Source organism: Salmo salar, chromosome ssa05 (genome assembly GCF_905237065.1).
Source record: "Salmo salar chromosome ssa05, Ssal_v3.1, whole genome shotgun sequence".
NCBI lineage: Eukaryota > Metazoa > Chordata > Actinopteri > Salmoniformes > Salmonidae > Salmo > Salmo salar.
Window position 1 is genome coordinate 56,203,961 of NC_059446.1, and position 21,432 is coordinate 56,225,392.

The following is a 21,432-nucleotide window of genomic DNA, read 5'->3' on the forward strand; positions in this document are numbered from 1 at the left end:
TTTGCAAAAGAAAAAGAGCGCTTTTTAAGTCCAGGTTGTCCCTACCTGTTTCAGTCCGTTTTCTTCCGTTTAGTACCTTATGAATAGTACCCAGTTAACTGATTTTATGCCTTGCCATGAGACTGCGTGTAAAAGAGAATGCACTGCATCTTCTTCCTGTTCGTCTGGCTAGATGTACTAGGGGTAGTTCACAGGTAGCCTAGCCTGGCAAGGTGACATCACCTGCCCTGAGACCTGAAGTGAAGTCAACTTTGTGCATTGGAGAGCTAGCTTTTGGTCTAGTCTCATATACAGTTGAATTCAGGTGCTAGTGACAGCATGGTCTCACACTGCCTCTGGTTGGAACCCATTTAACATCATGTGTTCTAATTCAAATCTCTCTGGTCATGGTTATAAAGGATTGCATGAGAACCCAAGGGGAAAGAAGAGGAAAGAGTGCATAAGGACATGAAGACGAAGATACAGTATAACAAACAACAGCGCCATAGAACATAGCCCTAGCCACATTCACAACTTACTGCCTTGGGACACGATAGCTAGCTAAGCTGGCCTCAGGGGCACAAAGACATAGTTCCGTTCTATTTCTGTTAAGTTACTGTATGTTCTTTCTTGTCGGCGGTACTAGTTATCTTTGTAGTACCTCTTCTACCTGATAGGTCAAAGTGTCATAAAGGTATCTGAGACAGACATGCAGGCAGACAAAGGGTTCATTGTGCATTTTGGCAGTGACACTGACATGGCGTGTCATTCTGATGACAGAGGATGTGTCCCACATGGCACCCTATTCCCAATATAGTGCAGTACTTTTAACAAGAGTCCTGGTCAAAAGAAGTGTACTATATAGAGAATAGGGTGGCCTTTGGGACACACACTAGAGACCTAGGACTTAGGGTTTATGGTCTGTGTTTAATTAATGTTCTTGAATGGAGTGGTCTAACCAGTTGTTTTTTGTTTTAGTGTTCTAAGCCACAGGCTCTTTCTGTACTAATCGACAGCTTTCTTCCATTTTCTGTCTGTTCCTCTCCTTCTGCATCTTTCTTTCATCACTTTCTCTCTCTGCATCCCTCCATCACACTCTCTTTTTCTCTCCATCTCTCTCTGTTCTGTCTCTCTTTCCTCTCTCTCCCTCTCCCTCCATCCTGCTCTCTTTCTTTCTCTCTGTTCCATCTCTCTTTCCCTCCGTCCCTCTCTCTCTCTCTTCCAGGAGAAAGAGATGGTGGATGCAGCCGGCCGGGTGTTCGAGGACTGGGAATTCCGTGTCCTGGAGAGTGAGGCCGGAATAGAGGAGGAGGAGAGCGAAGGAAAGATTGAAGGGAAGGAGAGCGGGAACGAGGAAGATAAGGAGAAGGAGATCTCATGCCAAAAGCATGCTGTTTACTCAGCGCAGGTAAGCCAGGGTCGACAAATAAAAGACGACAACATTTCAGAGAATCTCACATCTCCAAGCAGGTTCTACTGGTTTGGTTAGAAGCGTATCCCCCACCACAGACTCTCTCTAAATGCCCCCTCCCCCCCCACTCTGTGACCCCAATGGTAGTCACTCTCTGTTTGGAAACGGCTCCTCACAAGTAATCCCCATCCCCTCATCCTCCTCTTCTCAAACGGAGACATGAACGTGAACTCTCCCTTCTCCTCACACTATACGGCATCACCTTCCACTGTCACATGACTGCACAAACAAGTTAGGCAATTGCATCAGAAGCCCCTTTGGGAGGGAGGGAGGGAGGGAGGGAAAGTGGAGAAAGATGTATAGATGAAGGGAGAGCTGGTCAATTGAGGAATTGGAGGAGGAGAGGAGAGGGACTAAAAGTAGAGAATGGAGAGGGAAGGTTAAAGGGGTATGGTGATAGTGGTGTGGAGGGGTTGAAGGATAAAAGGAAGGATTGTATCGTGAGGAGAGAGAAGAAAGAGGATAAACTTAGGATATCATGTGATGAGGAGGAAAAGTGGGAGAATAGAGAAAGATGAAACAAGTGATAGTGATGGAAAGAGGGGAGGAGAGAGTGGGAGAGAGTTGATTCAGCTGCACTGTGGCCTTGCTTGGGTTGACAGCTCATCTCTATACCACTCTCTCTCTCGGTCTCTGTCTCGGTCTCGGTCTCTATCTCTTTCTCTATCTCCTCCTCTCTCACTTATTAACTGTGCTGAGCTGACATCACTAATTCTTTCTTCCCTGTCATCTCTCACTCATCTCCTCTGTTATTCATCCCTCACTCCTCTCCTCTGTTATTCATCTCTCACTCCTCTCCTCTGTTATTCATCCCTCACTCCTCTCCTCTGTTATTCATCTCTCACTCCTCTCCTCTGTTATTCATCCCTCACTCCTCTCCTCTGTTATTCATCTCTCACTCCTCTCCTCTGTTATTCATCTCTCACTCCTCTCTGTTATTCATCCCTCACTCCTCTCCTCTGTCATTCATCTCTCACTCTCCTCTGTTATTCATCTCTCACTCCTCTCCTCTGTTATTCATCCCTCACTCCTCTCCTCTGTCATTCATCTCTCACTCCTCTCTGTTATTCATCTCTCACTCCTCTCCTCTGTCATTCATCTCTCACTCCTCTCCTCTGTCATTCATCTCTCACTCCTCTCCTCTGTTATTCATCCCTCATCTCCTCTCATAACTCAAATGGATGTTGGAAGGTCTGCCATTGAACATACCTAGAGTAATTGACTATTAATATAAGACATGAGACATAACAGATAAGATACTGCGCATATTTAAAACAACAACTCTATAATACTAACAACAACAACATCATCTGTCTAACATGCCACTGAACATGCAGTACATGAATTACAGGAGACAGAATGATGCGATGTTTAATATTAAGTGCCTGACGTTTCATTGGTCGATTTCTTTTCTTTATTCATTGATTTCTTCAGGAGCGAGTCCAGCAGCTTGAGAAGCAGTTGAAGGAGATGGAGAGAGAGAAGGATAGAGAGATGAATGCCTTGAGGAAGGAGAGGAAAGAGTTGCTCCACCCCACTCAAAGGGTAATAAGGGAACAGACACTGATGATCAGCAAATGTCATAACTTTAACTTTATTCATTTATTATTTATCAGGGAAATGATTATGTCTTATATTCCCGGTGGCTCAAGTATGATAATATGATACATTAAATGAAGTGTCTGAAGTCCCGCTTGTGCCGTCAAACCCCTGCAACTTATCCAGAACACTGCAGCCCGCCTCGTTTTCAACCTTCCCAAGTTCTGTCATGTCACCTACTGATCTACTGATAGCTACGTTATTGAGGAAAAATGAACTTTCTATGCCTGTAATATGTGGTTGTCCCACCTAGCTATCTTAAGATGAATGTACAAACTGCGTCTGCTAAATGACTAAAATGTAAAATATAAATGAAGTGCTTGGAAGCTAGATAAGAATGTCCATTGTTGCTAGTGTTTTTATTCAATATTCATAATGGTTGTCTGAAGCGCCAAAGTGTATGATTTGTCAACTCCCTGCTTGGACAGTGATATTGTTTGTTGTTGAACCAATGATATGCCTTTGATTAGAATTATAACAGGGCAAGTTGAAAAGGGGGAGGAGACTAGTTAGAGACAGGGAAAGAGCACAACTGAGCATAGAGAGTGAGCGAGAGAGAGGCATGACTGAAGGGAGGGAGGGAAGAAACAGGGAAGAGAAAAGCAGAACAGGGGAGGGTGACTATGAGGGAGAGAGAGAGGGAATGCGAGAAGACAAGCTGAGATAACTTAAAAGCGTCGCAACAACACCGGTAAGCTGAGAGACACTACAAATCAAATATGCATGCTTCAAGTGTCTGTAGATTGGGTTAATCAGAAAAGGCATTTAATACAGGCTAAGTGTGTCAGTTAATACTAGGACAAGAGAGGGAGTGGACAAGGGAGTGGCAGATAGGGGGAGAAAGGAGGGACAGACAGTGTGTTTCTGTACAACTGTGTCTGAATGCAATATGACTTTGTATGACATGCTAGGGTAGTCATATGGGTAGTAGTCACTAATGAGAAGAGATGGAACTGTTTTTGGCAGAGAGAAATTGATTTCATTGCTCATCCAGACACGAGAGAGAGAGAGAGAGAGAGAGACTGAGACGGGTTAACAGAGAATACATGCCGCTTCTGAATTGCTCATGTGTCTGTGAGTCAGGGAGAAGGGGTGGGAGGGAAGGAGCGAAAGCGAGATATTGTGAGAGGGAGATCATTTTTTTTAACTCATTAGGGTGGTTCCTGAGAGCTGGCATGCGTTTTCCATTCTCAGTGAGTTTCAGAATGTATTTTACTACTTGTTACACTCCCACTATGTCATTTCATTATGTGCCATGGCTAAATGTTGACACAACCGTCTTAGTGTGTCGTGTGGTCATCCAGGTCTGATGACTGACGGTCTGGCCAACCTAACTGACATGTCTAGGTCATTATAATAACAACATTCACTTGTCTCTTTTTTCACTCTCCTCTTCACGGCTGAGTTTATGCCATAACCGGTTATATAACGGTCATACTCCCATCTCCTATCAGGTCTTGAAAGAGAAGAAGCCACTCACTGATTGGTCCAACATCCCCAGCTCGGTCCCTTGCATGATGTCACTCTCGCCGCTGACCATTCACAAATCACCTCAGGTGTGTTGCCGGGCCGTTACCATTGACATGGATCATGTTTGCCAATTGTATGTGACACATACAGTGGCAAGAAAAAGTATGTGAACCCTTTGGAATTACCTGGATTTCTGCATAAAATGTTAATACAATTTGATCTGATCTTCATCCAAGTCACAACAATAGACAAACACATTCTGCTTAAACTAGTAACACACAAACAATTATACGTTTTCATGTCTTTATTGAACACCCCATCTAAACATTCACAGTTTAGGGTGGGAAAAGTATGTGAACCCTTGGATTTAATAACTGGTTGACCCTCCTTTGGCAGCAATAAACTCAACCAAACGTTTTCTGTAGTTGCTGATCAGACCTGCACAATGGTCAGGAGGAATTTTGGACCATTCATCTTTACAAAACTGTTTCAGTTCAGCAATATTCTTAGGATGTCTGGTGTGAACCGCTCTCGAGGTCATGCCACAACATTTTAAAATCGGGTTGAAGTCAGGACTCTGACTGGGCCACTCCAGAAGGCTTATTTTCTTCTGTTGAAGCCATTCTGTTGTTGATTTACTTCTGTGTTTTGGGTTGTTGTCCTGTTGCATCACCCAACTTCTGTTGAGCTTCAATTGGCGGACAGATAGCCTTTCATTCTCCTGCAAAATGTCTTGATAAACTTGGGAATTCATTTTTCCGTCGATGATAGCAAGCTGTCCAGGCCCTGAGGCAGCAAAGCAGCCCCAAACCATGATGCTCCCTCCACCATACTTTACAGTTGGGGTGAGGTTTTGATGTTGGTGTGCTGTGCCTTTTTTTCTCCACACATGTTCCTTCCAAACAACTCAACTTTAGTTGAATCTGTCCACAGAATATTTTGCCAGAAGCACTGTGGAACATCCAGGTGCTCTTTTGCGAACTTCAGACGTGCTGCAATGTTTTGTTTGGACAGCAGTGGCTTCTTCCGTGGTGTCCTCACATGAACACCATTTTTTTTTAGTGTTTTACGTATCGTAGACTCATCAACAGAGATGTTAGCATGTTCCAGATATTTCTGTAAATCTTTAGCTGACACTCTAGGATTCTTCTTAAACACATTGAGCATTCTGCACTGTGCTCTTGCACTCATCTTTGCAGGACGGCCACTCCTAGGGAGAGTAGCAACAGTGCTGAACTTTCTCCATTTGTAGACAATATGTCTTACCGTGGACTGATGAACATCAAGGCTTTTAGAGATACCTATGTAACCCTTTCCAGCTTTATACAAGTCAACAATTCTTAATATTAGGTCTTCTGAGATCTCGTTTTTTCGAGGCATGGTTCACATCAGGCAATGCTTCTTGTGAATAGCAAACAAAAATGTTGTGAGTGTTTCTTATAGGGCAGGGCAGCTCTAACCAACATCTTCAACCTCGTCTCATTGATTGGACTCCAGGTTAGCTGACTCCTGACTCCAATTAGCTTTTGGAGAAGTAATTAGCCTAGGGGTTCACATACTTTTCCCAACCTACAATGTCAATGTTTAAATTATGTATTCAATATAGACAAGACAATCATTTGTGTTATTAGTTTAAGCACACTGTGTTTGTCTATTGTTCTGACTATGATGAAGATCAGATCAAATTTTATGACAAATTTATGCAGAAATCCAGGTAATTCCAAAGGATTCACATACTTTTTCTTGCCACTGTACATAAACACTGATTTGATTAACTTGTTGTTTTTCTCCTAGTAATGTACTGAAACACAAACTCACAGTGTTATTCCCTAACTTCAGGAACAAGCCAAAGAATCCGCCAGTTTATCCCGGAGACGGAGCTCGCACCGCAACAACAAGCTCGCTGATAGGCCGGTCTCGGCGCAAGGTGAGCTATGATTGGTGTTTAATTATGAATTCCTTTGTGTTTTTCATTTGCTTTACCTCAGAGCATTTATACATTTTTGCTTTCTCTTGCTCTTTGATCCTCTGTCTTTGTCTGTGTATTTGTTTAGTTTCACCCCATCTCTCTCTCTTTCTCTGCTGCTCTCTCTCTCTTTCTCTCTTTCTCTCGCTCTCCTCTCTCTCTCCCTCTCTCTTTCCCTGTCTCTCTCTCCCTGTCTCTCTCTCTCCCTGTCTCTCTCTCTGCTTCTCTCTTTCTCCATCTATTTCTCTGTCTGTCTCTCTCTCTCTTTCTCCATCTCTTTCTCTCTCTCTCTGCCTTTTCAGTTCTGCTAAGGCGTGTCAGTAGCAGACGTAGCTGTTTGTTATTACCATGCCATGAGCAGGATATAGCTGTATGAACTGGATGAGCCAGTGGGGCTACTAGTCTATGGCTGTTCTTTAGAAATTCTGTTCAGTTCGTTTGCTCCACTGTTGCCTAAATCCCATTTCTAGGCTCTCTCTCTAACCCACTGTGTGTGTGTTTGTGCGTGTTTGTATGTCTGCACTGTCATCCATTCTCTCCCTCTAATTTCTCTCCTCTGCTCTCTCCATTCTCTCCCCCTTTCTCGTGCTCTCCTTACCATGTCTCTTATATAATATAATAAGTGCTATGTGTGCTGTTTTTGTGTCCCTTCCTCTTTCTCTCTCGCTCTCTCTATCTGTCTCTCTCTCTCTCTGTCTCTCTATCTCTTTCACAGGGCTGGTGAGAATGGTACCTGACAGTCCGAGCCCAGAGCGCTTCACTTCCCCCCTCCCCTCTCACCGGCACAGCAACGGGCACAGCAACGGGCACAGCAACGGGCACAGACCTGGGCCCAGCAATGGCAGTGGTCTCCTCACCCCCTGTAACAGTGCTAGTAGCTCCCGTGCTGCCAGGTCAGTGGAGGGAAAAAATGTCTAAAGTCACACAAAGTTTAAAGGAACATGTTAGTGTGATTGTATTGTGAGTGAATAAGAGGAGGTATCTGATTGGCTGTCAGGAGGAGAGGGAATGGATGAGTTGTCTGTGGAAGATTGATTGGGTGATTGGGTCAGAGTGGAGATGTAGTTGATGTGAAGGGGAGTGTGATAGACTGGTCAGGTGAGTTTTCTAGGTGTGTGTGAGTGAAATATAAATGCAGCTCTCACTCTGTGTGGGCGTGTGTGCATGTGTCTGTATGTTTCTACGTCTGTGTCTGCGTCTCTGACGACAATAATGCCAATAACTCTGCTGACATGCATGTATTTTTCCTTCTCCCTCCAGCCCGAGTCTGGGACTGTTAAACCTGGTGGAGATTGAGAGGAGACTGAGGGAGGCCAAGGCAGAGAGAGAGCGGCTTCTCAAAGAGAGGGTGAGTCACCACCACTAACATCCCTAATCACCAGGGACACACAGCTTTAGACATGCTGGGTCATATTCATTAGGGCACACTGTAACAAAACGTTTAAAAACGTTTGTTTATTATTGGACGATTAATTCAGGTAGTCTCTCCCTGTTTCAGTCAGTTTTCTTCTGTTTGTTGCTTAATGAACACAACCCTGTTGTGTGACAACTGACTGATTACCATACATAATTAACATGACCACCAGAAGAAAACAGACTGTGAAATGGAAGAACACTTCATAGAAAATGAACAAAACTGAACTATGTCATCACTACTGTGTCTCCAACACCGAGCAAATACACTCCCCAATGTATTTATTTGGACAGTGAAGCTAAAACTTGTTTTATATGAAGCATCAGTACAGAATTTCACCTTTTATTTTAGGGTATTTTCATACATATATGTTTTATTATTTAGAAATGAATGCACTTTTATGTATCTAGTGCCCCCATTTTGAAGGTGTCATAAGTATTTGGACAATTTCACTTATAGTGTATTAAATGTAGTCAAAAGTTTAGTATTTGATCCCATATTCCTAGCACGCAATTATTACAACAAGCGTGTGACTCTACAAACTTGTTGGATGCATTTGCTGTTTGTTTTGGTTGTGTTTCAGATTATTTTATGCCCAATAGAAATGAATAGTAAATAATTTATTGTGTCATTTTGGTGTCACTTTTATTGTAAATAAGAATAGAATATATTTCTGAACACTTCTACATTCACGTGGATGCTACCATGATTATGGATAATCGTGAATGAATCGAGAATAATGATGAATGAGAAAGTTACAGATGCACAAGGATCATGCCCCCAAAACATGCTAACATTTTAAGTGAATTTGTCCAAATACTTATGATACCTTCAAATGGGGGGGATAGATGCATAAAGTGCTTTCATTTCTAAACAGTAAAACATATGTATGAAAATACCCTAAAATAAAATGTGACCTTCTGTACTGTCGCCTCATATAAAAAAAGTAATCTCAAATCCAAAATGCTGGTGTATAGAGGCAAATGAAGTTATAGCTTCACTGTCCAAATAAATACGTAGGGGAGTGTATATGCCTCAGCCTAGATATTGTACTTAATCTTAATCCCCCTGTTTTCAATTAAAAGTATGCCTCTTTCTAAAAACGAAAAACTAATTGAAGAAGGTCTTCAAAGGGAGGCACCTTCTCCAATACGATTAATAAGGACACGAGGAGATAGGATACAAGGAAGTGGATAATTGAGATAAAGCCTGTGTGTTGATCCAGGAGGAAAGGAGGCAGGTGGTAGTGGAGGAGAGGAGGCAGAGGGAGCTGGAGGGCCGAGGAGCAGCAGAACTAGTAGAGTCCCAGACCAGGCCGGTCCCTGACCCAGAGGAGCAGCCCAAAACCACCAGTCCAGTCCCCAGCTCCCCTGAGGTCTGTCTGTCTGTCTGTCTGTCTGTCTGTCTGTCTGTCTGTCTGTCTGTCTGTCTGTCTGTCTGTCTGTCTGTCTGTCTGTCTGTCTGTCTGTCTGTCTGTCTGTCTGTCTCTCTCTGTCTGTGTTCTCTATAGTGCTATACATCCTTTCTCCAACCTCTCCTTTCTCCCGGCTTATTGCTCCCTCAATCTGTCTTTCTTTCTGTCTGTCTCCTTCTCACTAATCTTGTAACGATCTGTTTTTTTTGTGCATATTTATAGTGAAATTATATACATTATACTCATTATTTTCCTCAGCGCTTCCTACCTCTCTTCCTCTCTGCGAACTTTGATCTGCGGGCCCACGTGGAGTCGCTGGGTCACGGGGTGGCGGGGTGCATGGGCCTGCGTATGTCCCCTCGCCGCTGTGCCGGCTTCTTGACCAAGCGAGGAGGGCGGGTCAAGACCTGGAGGAGGAGGTGGTTCCTCTTCGATATGGACCACAGGCGGCTAGCCTACTACACAGGTGAGGGGGCTGAGAGAGAGAGAGACTGTGTGTGTGTGGTGGGTGTTGGTATGTATAAGCCTAAATGCTAGGGTTGTCGCGGTGACCCTTTTACCGCCACACCGGCAGTCATGAGTCATGACCACTGTAAATTTCCATGTGACGTTGAGTTAAGGTAATCTCCTGTTATGCACTCTGGACATGCTTAGATAGTACCCAACTTGCTAATGATCATCAGTTCCTAATGGCCTGGTATTCAGGGCTCTGTTGTCCCTCTAACCACTCTGACATCAATGCAAATGAATTTAAAAATCACATCAAACACTTTTCATCAAAACAGTATCGTGCTTTTAAAACTCACCTCACTGTGAGGATCAATTTGAAGAAAGAAGTTCAACAGCAGGTTGAACCTGAGTGTAAGACATGGTTATTGTAGATGTTGTTTCAAAGCCTAATGGACAGCTTTCTAAGGTGATGATATTTTAAAAACACCCATAGGCATATTATAGTTTATGCATCAAAATAAAAAAAAATCAAACTTTATTTGTCACATGCGCCGAATACATGTGTAGACCTTACCGTGAAATGCTTACTTACAAGCGCTTAACAATGCAGTTCAAGAAAGAGTTAAGAAAATATTTACCAAATAAAATAAAGTAAAAAATAATAAAAAGTAACACAATAAAATAACAATAACAAGGCTATATGCAGGGGGTACCGGTACCGAGTCAATGTACAGGTTAGTCGAGGTAATTTGTACATGTAGGTAGCTGACTATGCATAGATAATAAACAGCGAGTAGCAGCAGTATAAAAAACAAATGTAAATAATCCGGTGGCCATTTTGTTAATTATACAAAAGGCTTGGGGGTTGAAGCTGTTAATTAACCTTTTGGTCCTAGACTTGGCGCTCCGGTACCGCTTGCCATGCGGTAGCAGAGAAAAAGGTCTATGACTTGGGTGACTGGAGTCTTTGACAATTATTTGGGCTTTTCTCTGACACCGCCTAGTATATAGGTCCTGGATCGCAGGAACTTGATCACAGTGATGTACTGGGCCGTAAAGGCATTACCCTCCGTAGTGCCTTGCGGTCAGATGCCGAGCAGTTACCATACCAGGCAGTGATGCAACCGGTCAGGATGCTCTCGATGGTGCAGCTGTAGAACTTTTTGAGGATCTGGGGACCCATGCCAAATCTTTTCAGTCTCTTGAGGGGGAAAAGGTGTTGTTGTGACCTCTTTACGACTGTCTTGGTGTGTTTGGACCATGATAGTTCATTGGTGATGTGAACACCAAAGAACTTGAAACTCTCGACCCGCTCCACTCCAGCCCTGTCGATGTTAATGGGGGGGGCCTGTTCGGCCCGCCTTTTCCTGTAGTCCACGATCAGCTCCTTTGTCTTGCTCACATTGAGGGAGAGGTTGTTGTCCTGGCACCACACTGCCAGGTCTCTGACCTCCTTCCTATAGGCTGTCTCATCGTTGTCGGTGATCAGGCCTACCACTGTTGTGTTGTCAGCAAACTTAATGATTGTGTTGGGGTCGTGTTGGCCACTCAGTCGTGGGTGAACAGGGAGTACAGGAGGGGACTAAGCTCACACCCCTGAGGGCCCCCAGTGTTGAGTATCAGTGTAGCAGACGTGTTGTTGCCTAACCTTACCACCTGGGGGCGGCCCGTCAGGAAGTCCAGGATCCAGTTGCAGTGTGAGGTGTTTAGTCCCAGGGTCCTTAGTGATGAGCTTTGTGGGAACTATGGTGTTGAACGCTGAGCTGCAGTCAATGAACAGCATTCTCACATAGGTGTTCCTTTTGTCCAGGTGGGAAAGGGCAGTGTGGAGTGCGATTGAGATTGCGTCATCTGTGGATCTGTTGGGGAGGTATGCGAATTGGAGTGTGTCTAGGGTATCCGGGAGGATGCTGTTGATGTGAGCCATGACCAGCCTTTCAAAGCACTTCATGTTTACCGATGTGAGTGCTACGGGGTGGTAATCATTTAGGCAGGTTATCTTCTCTTCCTTGGGCACAGGGACTATGGTGGTCTGCTTGAAACATGTAGGTATTACAGACTCAGTCAGGGAGAGGTTGAAAATGTCGGTGAAGACACTTGCCAGTTGGTCCACGCATGCTGTGAGTACACGTCCTGGTAATCCGTCTGGCCCTGCGGCTTTGTGAATATTGACGTGTTTAAAGGTCTTGCTCACATCGGCTACCGAGAGCGTTATCACACAGTCATCCAGAACAGCTGGTGCTCTCATGCATGCTTCAGTGTTGCTTGCCTCGGAGCGAGCATAAAAGGCATTTAGCTCGTCAGGTAGGCTCGTGTCACTGGGCAGCTCGCAGCTGGGTTTCCCTTTGTAGTCTGTAATAGTTTTCAAGCCCTGCCACATCCGACAAGCATCAGAGCCGGTGTAGTAGGATTCAGTCTTAATCCTGTATAGACTCTTTGCTTGATTTATGGTTCGTCTGAGGGCACAACGGGATTGCATACACATAGGCTTATGAGCCCAAGCCCATTTTCTTTTTTTAATTAAAATTATTATTGTGCAGTTATACAGTACTTATCGCTTATTATTCATGGCAGAAAAACATAAAATAAAACTATTTTAAGATGTCTTTGGTGCATAATTACCCCAAAATTAAACAAATTTGAGTAATCAATCGCCTTTGAGTGTGGATTGTATTAGTATGCATACTGGATGGACTGGTTACCTAATGCTATGCTCCAAAATGTCTATCCATGAGTCTGGGAGAGAACGTATAGCCCTAGGCGATGCAGTCAGTAAATTGAGTGTGCAGGGCGATTTTGAATGGCCTAGTAATAGGGAATGAATTGGGTGACACATTACCTTTAGCTATACAGAATATCTCACCACCATGCATTTCCATCTCTTCCTCTCTCCTTTATTCCTTTCTCGAGCAGGCAGACGGGCTGTCAACAGTTTAATGAAATATGTTTCATTTGATAATGGGCATTCTAAATCAAAACTAATTTGACATATTAGTAAAGACAAGATTAAATTGAGAATAGTTTCATGGGTGAAAATATAATCACTTGATGAGAGAACAGCTGTGCAGCCTGAGGCAAGTAACAGAAATGCAAGCTTTTTTAAATACTTTCTCAAATCATGAATAGCCTGTAGTCGCATCATGCAGGGACGCAACTTTGGTTTTAGAAGTGGGAAGGACATAATTATTCAAAAAAAGTGAAGTCAGATAAACACTCTAAACAGCCTACTGCTCGGAGGCATCCCCATGGTCCTAAAGCACACCGTAGCCTAGTTTTGTATCACATTCCAAAACTGGGGGTGGACCATGTCCCCCTCCCCCGTCCCCAGTTAAATTTGCGCCTCTGGCATGCAGCCCATATATGTTTTGATTTCTAAGAGATTCTAAGGTTTGTATCATTCACAACTAAAGTTGTGAAATAACTCTGAATCTAGCATAATATAGGACCTGTTTCAAATGATCACTTTTACGCTCAGGGACTAATTAGGGACTGATTTAGACCTGGGACACCAGGTGTGTGCAATTAATGATCAGGTAGAACAGAAAAGCAACAGGCTCTCAACCTCGTAGGGTAAGAGTTGAGTATCCCTGGCCTATGGCATTGAGCATAGCCAGATAACATACAGTAGGCCAAATCATATTCTGTTCCTCCGAAATACATGTTCTTCATATCATAATGTTTCTTTAGACCTGCCTAAAATAAATAATGGAATGTATTGTGATGGTGTATATTCAATTGATTTATTATACTTATTTTTTTTTGATGTTGCAAGGTGTGCATCAGCAGCTTGTATTCAGGTTGTATTCGTGGAGGTCTGGAGATACTAAACGTGTTTATGTTAATTGCCGGTCAATTACCATGAGACTGGCAGTCTTTTGCATGACAATAACCGGCTGACAAAATGTAATGACCGCCACAGCCCTACTAAATGCCTATGTGATTTGTGTCTGTCTCTCTCTTTCTTTCTCTCGTTCTCTCTCTAATTGACTATTGTTTACCTTCAGACTGTGATGAGAGGAAGCTAAAGGGGGTGATCTACTTCCAGGCTATAGAGGAAGTCTACTATGACCACCTGCGCACAGCCACTTCAGTGAGTCCTCATATACAGTATTTTATCACCATAGAGAGGGAACAATGTGCCCATGATATCACCACAACTGTTAAAAAGATGATCCATTCATGCATTCAATGCTTGAACCAAGTCCCAAGAATTATCGCTCTCTCACCATTCATCTCACTCTCTCTCACTCTCCTCTCTCTCTCTCTCTCTCTCTCAGTCTCCGCGGCCCAGCCTTACGTTCTGTGTGAAGACGTACGAGCGCCTCTTCTTCCTGGTGGCGCCCAGCGCCGAGGCCATGAGGATCTGGATGGACGTCATTGTCACAGCAACAGACGAGCACAGCCGCTACTGACTTTGACTTTACACCTGCCCCCTTTCCTGTGTCTGTCTGACCTTCCCCTTGGGCTGAACCTCCATTCACCTGGCTGACTTGGGTAACCTGGCTACAGTTTCAGCAGTTTACATTATGTGGGGAAAACTGCGCCGAACATAATATTCAGGAAAGCGCTTCCTGAAGGAACTGACATTTGATTCTGGATAGTTTCTTAGGAGCTTTGGTGGCATGGGACTGAGTGGCAGACTGTTACAGGTTCTGTGTGGAACAAGAGATGTTTAGAGGATGGAGGAGGGACAAGGCCATGGGAATATAAAGACGTGGATGTGCAAGCTGGAGCAACCATTGGACATTGTGGAGTCAGTGCCAACCATGATATACTGACAGACAAACCTATGATGTTTTTATTAGTCTCAAATCAGGATTTAATGGTTGGTGTCTCTCTACCAGCTGTGTTTGAGCTCCCTCTTGTGGCCAGATTGAAGTATTGAAGTACTACAGCTTCCGTTGAAATATACAGGTAGCTGCCAAAATAAAGGAAACACCAGCATAATGTGTCTTAATAGGTTGTTGGGGCCACCACGAGCAAGAACAGCTTCAATGCACCTTTGTGTGGATTCTACAAGGGTCTGGAATTCTATTGGGGGGATGCGACACAATTCTTGCATAAGAAATGCCATACTTTTGTGTTTTGTTGATGGTGGTGGAAAACATTGTCTCAGGCACCGCTCCAGAATCTCTTATAAGTGTTCAATTGGCTTGAGATCTGGTGACTGAGTTGGCCATGGCATATGGCTTTACATAGTGTTAATGCTCATCAAATCATTCAGTGACCACTCGTGCCCTGTGGATGGGGGCATTGTCATCCTATGGTGGCATAGCCATGGTAGACAAAATAATAGCCAAAGTAATGGCCTGCCCAGCATTTTTATACATGACCCTAAGCATGATGGGATAGCAATTGTTTTAATAACTCAGGAACAACACCTGTGTGGAAGCACCTGCATTCAATATACTTTGCATTCCTCATTAACTCAAGTGTTTCCATTATTTTGGCAATAACCTGTACATGTATATCTATGTTGACCAAATATATATTTTTCATCTGTCAAAAGGGCTGTTCAGAGTCAATAAAAACACTGACCGAGCATTCAGTTCTCAAAATGGATTGTTTTTTTTTTACTATCAACACAGAAATACTATATGCTTATACATATGTATTATTACTATTATTTTTATTATTATCATTAAAGGTTATTCATACACTTTTGTTGACTCTTTGTGAAAACAACCTTCCCTACTGATTCCCATTGCTTTAATGTCTACTTGAAATCCACTTTTTAAATCATGCTTTTATTTTTACTTTCCTGCCAGACAACTATAGAGCTATACAAACTGGCACAGATATATTGGTATTGACCGTTTCAAATTGATGGGAATTGAATGGGAACCATGTTTCTCTTGCCCCCAGCTGTTGTAACATGAAGAGAGGAGATTGTATTATTTGTTGAATTACAATGACAACAAAATGTATTTCCATTTCAAAATGAAGAAGAAGATAATATTGTCGAAGGTCCTCATCTGTTTTGGGAAGGGTATGTGTATCAAAGGAAGTGGTGCCGTTAAAACACTTACAACATCTGTCTCAGCCATACACCCTATAGATAAAGGTCTCAGAAAGCAATGCGGGTAAGAGTTGAACAATAACGACATGTTTATCAAAAATGTTTTTGCTTATTTTAACTTATCATTAACTACTGTAGTATTTCATTAATGTTATTTATGTGATACTGCCCAAGAAGAAGTGTTTGGAGGATATATTGGAACGGGTTCGTCTTAGGCCGGCAAACCGTGCCAAAACATCTTCCAAACACCGGCTTCGAGGGCATTATCACTCGTATACAATGGGTTCAGTGTTGCCAACTAATTTTCAGGGTAAGTTGCTAGAGGCAGGTTGATTTGTTGCTAAAAGTTGCTAAATGACGTTGTGATGTCATTGCGTGATAATGTAAAACTACATCATTACGTAGAATACACAATAACGTTACTCAAATTGACTGGCCATCTCGGCGAAAAATCTGATTTGACATTTGTTCAGGTACAGACTCCCACTCTTTTCTGTACTTCTGGCTGTACAATTTTGATTGAGACATGTTTATTGATGTTGTAAGTTCTGTTCACGATCAAACATTCGTGACCAACTATATTCATTGAGTTTGGCTTGTCGAACTCGTACTACTGCAGTCAGCTAACAATGATTTGCAATGTACTGAAATTGCTGCTGGCCTTCTGCTGACGTCACTCACAATGCACTTTTGCAGCCAGGCACGTGTGTTGTGACTGAGTGTGTGACAGAGAAAATAGTTTTTGTGTCATTTAGAGGGAAAATACGTGCATTTTAGCATTTGAGTCACTTTTCAAAAGTTGCTAAAAATTCCAAATACATTTTTAAAAGTAGCTAAATTTGTTGCTAGGTGCTGTCTGTTAGGGTTTGACCAACTATTTGTTTGCATATCCTATATAATATAACAATTTGTTTGCATAACCTATATAATATAACACAGAAGCTATAATACACTATTAAGTTTACTAACTATAAGATAATTGCATACTGCTGAGTTAGGGGAAGTGGCTCATGTGATGTTGGGTCATGGGGAGAGAATGCTGATACTGTAAAACAGGGTTTTGCAAGAGCTGTCTGTAGAATAACAGCAATAACAGGAGATGGGTGAAATGTACATTGTGCAGTCACAAGACAAGGCAACTGCTAAAGATAATATCTACGCCCGGCAACAGGATGCGTCTCGAGGTTAGGATCAACCTGCACGCCATCGATAGGCTGGAATAAGTCTAAACCATATTCTAGCCTCTACTATGACAAGCCCTCAGGGAGAGGGAACTAAGTCTGTCAAGTATTTAAAGAAGAACTTATGATGTCATTCCAGTTCTCTGTCTGCCCTGCGTGGTGTTACAGTGAGCCCGTATATACGAACAACATATTTACCATTCAAGTGTTTGCATTAATTAAAGTACAAAGAAATCAGAAGTTACAATGTGCTGACTATTTTGTTCTGATACCAGATTCGAATTGATGCAACCCAACATGTCTGAAAAGAAAGTTGCCAGGGTAGTCTGAAAAGTTGCTAAATCTAGCAACAAAATTGCTAAGTTGGCATCACTGAACGGGTTACCAACATATTCAAATAATTATTGACATATTTTCATTAAAAACGTTATTTTGATGATTTTATTAATTCTATTTCATCCTTCCACAAGATTTAGTCCCGACACATATCTAGGGTTGCTACCCAAGTAGGCTGGCCGTTCATTCTATCGGTTCGGTTGCAAGAGACGCGAGCCAGTCATTAAGTATTTTTGTTCTTGTAGCAATAGCCTAATAAAGTTTGCTTAACTATATATATTTGTCTGCCGTGACTACAACACAAAGCATATTGAAACAGTTCTGTATCTATGGACGCGACCCAGTCGTTCGTTCTAAATGTTCCATTGCCATACTGGCTGGCAACGTTTTTATCCCTTGCTTGCTAGCTAGCCAACTACGGATAACTTACAGTCACGTCAAACAGTGCAGACAGAATAATAACAGTAGCTGCATTTGTTTAAGCCGTTTTCTAGTGACATTTATTTGGTTGCATCCATAACAATGAGCTAATGAGGCGCAATTTTGCCTGGCATAGAACATACTCTCTTGTCAGGATATTGTTATTCAGAGGAGCTAGCCAACAACCCAGCTAACACAAGCTCTTTAAACTGAAGCTGTAAAGACTGCAAACTAGCTGCATTTTGTTTCGTTTGACCTTTTCTTTGTATATATCCATCAAAATTATGCCATCTGATTAATGATTTCAACTGGCTGAGAAACGCTTCCTGTCTGTCTGTCTGTCTGTCTGTCTGTCTGTCTGTCTGTCTGTCTGTCTGTCTGTCTGTCTGTCTGTCTGTCTGTCTGTCTGTCTGTCTGTCTGTCTGTCTGTCTGTCTGTCTGTCTGTCTGTCTGTCTGTCTGTCTGTCTGTCTCGTCCCGACTCCTGACCCTTACACGTGTATTACTATAGGACAGCTGGAGATCGAATTTGAATATTGAAACAATGTTGCAAATGTCAGAGACAGAAAGGTTTATACAAATCTCTGCTGTTGAAAACTAAATGTTAGTCCAAAAAAAGTGAGATAATCTCTAGAGGCTTTTTATAGTGGACATCAAGTTTATAAAGTGCCTGGCTGAGCTGATGAGACAGTGGATTGTGCAGTCAGATGGAACAGAGTAAATAGGCATTTTAACGTAATAGATTTAGCCGGTGGTAATTTGTGGAATAAACACCGGCTGGAATGCAGTTTTAACCATTCAGCATTCAGGATTAGACCCACCAGTTGTATAAACTATATTATACTGTACACTGATTGTACAAAACATTTCATATCCTGAACATCCCTTATCCCCGTTCCTACCTCTCCCAATATTACCTGAACCTTGAATAAGACAACAGTCTTCCATTTGTGTTTCCTGAAAGCGTCAATATTGATGTTAAAGGTGCATTATTACTATTTACAACCGTTCTTTGTTTTTATTTCTGGTGATTGAGCTTAGTTACTGTGTTCACATGTTGATGCAGGTGGTTTATTAATAAGTTGGAGAAAGAGTTTTCATGGAATCCAATGGGCTGCTATAACATTAGCTAGCCTAGCATGTTGACGAAAACGGTTGTTTCATAAAAAACTTGCAGTATTTCAATCTTCTTGATTTGTCAGTTAGGATAATGGAGTACAGCGCCATCCCTGGATTGAGGTACATTTCCCAAGCCGGCTCCACATTCAGGGATAGAACCGTTCTGACTAGAGAGAGAAGTAATGAAAATCTAGTTGGATTTTTTATTTCCTTCATTTAACTAGGCAAGTCAGTTTAGAACAAATTCTTATTTTCAATGACAGCCTAGTGGGTTAACTGCCTTGTTCAGGGGCAGAACGACAGATTTTTACCATGTCAGCTCAGGGATTCAATCTTGCACCCTTTGGGTTACAAGACCAATGCTCTAACCACTAGGCTACCTGCCGCCCCATTTGAATGGCTAGGTTACACCCTGACTACACCGGCCACATTGCGTGTGTGAGCGTTGCAAAATAAATGTACACACTTGTCATTCAATCATCCAACACTGCCTGCGTGCATCAACGAGTGTTTGATGCCACATGCTAAAATAGAAGTTGCGAGTATCGCGTTAGTCAGAACCCACGTTGTTCTCAGGGCAGGTTTGCCAGTTTTGACTAGCAAAAGTGACTTTTCTTTTTCGTAGCAGGTTAGAAGAACTTACGCAACAGGTTAGGAGAATTAACATGGCAGGTTAGAAGAATTAACATGGCAGGTTAGGAGAATTGTCAAAATTCAACAAAGAACCAGCTAGAAAAGGGAACAATATTTTGAGCTGCATAGTCAGGTAAAATAACAACCCAATGTTCATCTCCATGGAGAAACTGCTAGCAGCAGCTATCTAGCTAAATGTCCATGAATGTTTTATGTGTGTTTCGACCTGTCCCCAAATTAATATAGTTGGTTCACAGTTGGTTTTGGCATTTTAACCTGTGTTTCATGATCACGTCTGGTGGGGATACACAACATCAACATACATAGGATGGTGCAGGCGGACGCACCCACAGAACCGGTGTAACCATGGAGTTAGGGTGCAATGGTGGCACCCACTGAATTGACTTTTTTCAAACATTGTATTTTTTTTCGGACCCTCCCAGGAACAACACCTCAGTATTAGCCAGTCCCTAGTGGTAGAGGGCGCTCTGTGACTCTGACCTGCAGCAGCAATGCCAACCCAGCAGTGAAGACTTACAACTGGTACAGAGTCAGTGGGAGCAAGATAGTCCCCATAGAGTCTAGATCTCAGTGTCTGGTTCTGCAGTATATCAGTGAGAGTGGACTGTTATGTTGTGAAGCACAGAATAGCTATGACAAAGATAGGTCCAAGATCTTTGTGTATCTGCACCACTGCATCTCCACACCTGCAGGTAGGCCTGCTCCTGTAACAATCAAAGCATATGTGTTTTGAGAATGTACTTTATTCCTATCACAGATAAAACAGATTGCTGTGTAGTTTTAAGTGTATGCGAGATGAGACTCTATACACAAAGATCACATTGGCATATTACGCCACATCATTATTTTTAATTTTATTTATTTTTAGGGGGTGGATCAGCTTTAATATTGCAGATAGATTGTTGCTTCCATCAATGTAATTGTCTGCGTCATTTCCAATCCCCCATATATTTTTGGGGTAAATATACAGTTGAAATCGGAAGTTTATATACACCTTAGCCAATTACATTTAAACTCAGTTTTTCACAAATCCTGACATTTAATCCTAGTAAAAATTCCCTGTCTTAGGTCAGTTAGGATCACCACTTTATTTTAAGAATGTGAAATGTCAGAATAATAGTAGAGAGAATGATTTATTTCAAGGTAGCATTACCTTTAAATTGTTTAACTTAGGTCAATTGTTTCGGGTAGTCTTCCACAAGCTTCCCACAATAAGTTGGGTGAATTTTGGCCCATTCCTCCTGACAGAGCTGGTGTATCTGAGTCAGGTTTGTAGGCCTCCTTGCTCACACACGCTTTTTCAGTTCTGCCCACAAATTTTCTATAGGATGGGGTCAGGGCATTGTGATGGCCACTCCAATACCTTGACTTTGTTGTCTTTAAGCCATTTTGGCACAACTTTGGAAGTATGCTTGGTGTCATTGTCCATTTGGAAGACCCATTTGCGACCAAGCTTTAACTTCCTGACTGATGTCTTGAGATGTTGCTTCAATATATCCACATAATTTTCCTACCTCATGATGCCATCTATTTTGTGAAGTGCACTAGTCCCTCCTGCAGCAAAGCACCCCCACAACATGATGCTGCCACCCCTGTGCTTCACGGTTGGGATGGTGTTCTTCGGCTTGCAAGCCTCCCCCTTTTTCCTCCAAACATAACAATGGTCATTACGGCCAAACAGTTATATACACTGCTCAAAAAAATAAAGGGAACACTTAAAAAACACAATGTAACTCCAAGTCAATCACACTTCTGTGAAATCAAACTGTCCACTTAGGAAGCAACACTGATTGACAATAAATGTCACATGCTGTTGTGCAAATGGAATAGACAACAGGTGGAAATTAAAGGCAATTAGCAAGACACCCCCAATAAAGGAGTGGTTCTGCAGGTGGGGACCACAGACCACTTCTCAGTTCCTATGCTTCCTGGTTGATGTTT

The 21,432-nt window shown here is 42.5% G+C and overlaps 1 protein-coding gene across 1 annotated transcript in view; it reads left to right on the top strand.

The window, feature by feature from the left end:
• LOC106605167 (pleckstrin homology-like domain family B member 3) overlaps window positions 1-15,423 on the top strand; it is a 29,529-nt gene extending 14,106 nt beyond the window's left edge. The window contains exons 6-15 of the mRNA XM_014200542.2: window positions 1,205-1,387; window positions 2,885-2,995; window positions 4,504-4,605; window positions 6,359-6,446; window positions 7,201-7,378; window positions 7,746-7,833; window positions 9,125-9,274; window positions 9,572-9,779; window positions 13,768-13,853; window positions 14,041-15,423. Coding sequence (XP_014056017.1) covers window positions 1,205-1,387; window positions 2,885-2,995; window positions 4,504-4,605; window positions 6,359-6,446; window positions 7,201-7,378; window positions 7,746-7,833; window positions 9,125-9,274; window positions 9,572-9,779; window positions 13,768-13,853; window positions 14,041-14,175 — 1,329 coding nt within the window. The 3' untranslated portion in view covers window positions 14,176-15,423. The remainder of the gene's footprint in view (window positions 1-1,204; window positions 1,388-2,884; window positions 2,996-4,503; window positions 4,606-6,358; window positions 6,447-7,200; window positions 7,379-7,745; window positions 7,834-9,124; window positions 9,275-9,571; window positions 9,780-13,767; window positions 13,854-14,040) is intronic.
• Window positions 15,424-21,432: the final 6,009 nt, after the last annotated feature.